The sequence below is a fragment of the Sinocyclocheilus grahami genome, unplaced genomic scaffold, assembly GCF_001515645.1.
Source record: "Sinocyclocheilus grahami isolate Dianchi unplaced genomic scaffold, SAMN03320097.WGS_v1.1 scaffold216.1, whole genome shotgun sequence".
NCBI classification, from domain to species: domain Eukaryota; kingdom Metazoa; phylum Chordata; class Actinopteri; order Cypriniformes; family Cyprinidae; genus Sinocyclocheilus; species Sinocyclocheilus grahami.
The window spans coordinates 1,374,372-1,377,297 of record NW_015505395.1 but is presented as its reverse complement, the minus strand read 5'-3'; the positions used below and the strand labels follow the sequence as shown (position 1 = coordinate 1,377,297).

Below are 2,926 nucleotides of genomic sequence, written 5' to 3'. Positions count from 1 at the left end.
GAAAATTAGGCTGTGTTTTACTCACCCCCGAGGCATCCTAGGTGTATATGACTTTCTTCTTTCAGACGAATCCAGTCGGAGTTATAATAAAAATGGTCTTTGATCTTTCAAGCTGTTTCATGGCACTCAGCGGGTGTTGCATTGCTTCAGTAAAAAAGAAGTTAAATAAAAATCGCCCATCCATAAAAAAAGTGTCTCACACGGCTCCGGGGGGTGAACAAAGGCCTCCTGTAGCGAATTGATGCGTTTTTGTAAGAAAAATATCCATATTCAAATCCTAATAATCACTTTAATCTAGCTTGCGCTCACGGTTGTAAACAGACAACAGTGAGCGCAAGCTAGATTAGAGTGATTATTACGTTTTGAATATGGATATTTTTCTTACAAAAACTTTGTTCACCCCCCGGAGCCGTGTGAGACACTTTTTTTATGGATGGGTGATTTTTATTTAAGTTCTTTTGGACTGAAGCAACGCAACACCCGCTGAGTGCCATGAAACAGCTTGAAAGATCAAAGACCATTTTTAATATAACTCCGACTGGATTCGTCTGAAAGAAGAAAGTCATATACACCTAGGATGCCTCGGGGGTGAGTAAAACACAGCCTAATTTTCAATTTTGGGTGAACTAACCCTTTAAGCTTGTGCTTCATATGTCTTTTTTGCTGTGAAATCTTTACTGATGTTTATCAAGTAAATGTGAGAATAACTTTGTTATTAAATATTGTTAATATTTCCAGATGAACACTTACTGGACTGAAGCAACATAGATTTACTTGATTATCTATAAAATCCTGTTATATAATCCTGCTATATAAAATCATCATTGTATTGCATTGCATCGCATTATATGTTTTGATCATCAAACTAAGCATCTAAATATCATCTTACTAGACACACTATTGGAGATATGGAGTGATGACTGATTTTTATATCATTTTATGTAAGTATCTACTATACAAATCTCATTATTTTACATTTCAAGCATCAGATTTTCATCACTCTTTGATCATATAAATATCAGCATCTGCACCAAATTGCATATTTTTGCTCAGTTTGGGCCTCTAAATAAAACTCAATTTTCTCACTATATCAGCCTATATGAGCCTTAAAATACTGATGGATCAAGTAGGATACAACACGCATATGCGAATTTTTGTTTTTATATTTTGTCTAAACTGTTCCATTTCAAACAGACTATTATTTCATGTGTACAGGGTTAAAACAGTTTTATTATGCCTGTTTTTCTTTCGACATTGTTTGAAAACAGAGTGCTCAAGATGAAGCCACCGTCCAGATGGCCGGAGACGACCTGGACATTCCCGAGGAGCTGGCAAAGATGGTGGATGAAGACGAGGAACAGGAAGAGATGAACGATTCTTTTCTAGGAAAACTCCAGAACATGGACGTGGACTTTGATTCGATCAAAGCCAAAGCTCAGAGCACGATGACGGAGGTCAAACAGGCAGCGGAAGACAAATGTGTCATGATGTGATTATTCGGTTAAACAAACCAACACGTATGGATTTAAAAAAATATATTTTTAATGATAAAGGAATATTTTACTCAAATGAAAATTCTGTCCTCATTTATTCACCTTCAACCTGTAATATGACTTATAAATCTTATTCTGAACAACATTTGTAACATACAGTTATGCAATGACAAAAAGGTGACTGAATTTTCATTTTCGAGTGAACTGTCCCTTTAAGAGGGTAATAGTGCAATATACTATAGAGGTTACAAGGCTTTCTACATGCTTCAGCCAAGCAGGACATTCTGGATTAACATCGTCTGCTAATCAGACAACTTATATCAGAGGAAAATAAACTAACAAATATGAATGTTGTCTAAACTGAACTCTAAAATCTGACTGAACTAGAATCATGTCCTACCTGGATGAACCATGCAAAGCAATGCAAAGCTGTGGATATCTGCTCTTTTTCTGAAAAACAATAAGCATCAGTGGACATGTTAAAATAATGTTGCTTCATCTGAAGTAGTTTGCACTAATGAAACACTAGAATTAAGAGTCATGTGAAAATGTGATCATTTAAATAATATATAATTTTTTTCCCCACATTACATTACTGAGAAGTTGCATAACAAATGTGCTTAACTTTCAATAAAATAATGGAAAAATGCAATGCAAAAAATATGTTTTTAAAATTTTGTTTCTTGTAAGAAATCATCCGGCTATTTATTGATGGGTCCACAATTGGTTTGGGAATTGTTTTACATATTTTTTTTAATTAAATGGCTTCATTGTTTCTTTCTTTATGTTTTTAGTCAGCATTACATTTCCAGATTAATTTAATATGCTTTACTGTATTATTCTATTGTCAGCATGAACTCAAAATAAAGTATTTGCCATCTTTACATAAAAAATGAGTCCATGTGTTTGATTGTATTTAAAGTCCTGAAGATTAATAACATTATAAAGCATTATAATGATTTTTAATAATGTTTCTGATCAAATGAAGTTTTGCATTTGAGTACATTGTAAAAAATTATTTTTCGAAGATTACTGGAGTATGTTTAACCAAAAATATATATACTATTTCAGTCTCAAAATGTTGTTTAATACAATGTGTTACTTGCCATCTATTTGTAATTATTTGTCAAATTTACTAGCAATTTGTAAGTGAAAATTGTTTTAAAGAAAATCCTACACAAATTGTATGTATGCAGTTGATCAGTACTTGTTGGTCACTTGCTTACACGCATGATTTAACTTTTACAGCATGATTTAACTCTTGAAGAGCTGGACTTTTCTGCACTTTTTTTACATTCAACATCTATTTTCTAAACCTTGAGACCAAAATGTCACTTACGATTCCTTAAACCTTACGTTTAGGTACGGTTAACCATTGTTTCAAGACTGAACCTTTACCTAATTCCAAGTCTGACCCCAAACATTAACCCTAT

General features: G+C 33.3%; 1 protein-coding gene across 1 annotated transcript in view; it reads left to right on the top strand.

The window, feature by feature from the left end:
- Nucleotides 1-2,349, top strand: part of cplx4c (complexin 4c) — a 9,361-nt gene extending 7,012 nt beyond the window's left edge. Inside the window, exon 3 of the mRNA XM_016286938.1 lies at nucleotides 1,269-2,349. Coding sequence (XP_016142424.1) covers nucleotides 1,269-1,493 — 225 coding nt within the window. The 3' untranslated portion in view covers nucleotides 1,494-2,349. The remainder of the gene's footprint in view (nucleotides 1-1,268) is intronic.
- Nucleotides 2,350-2,926: the final 577 nt, after the last annotated feature.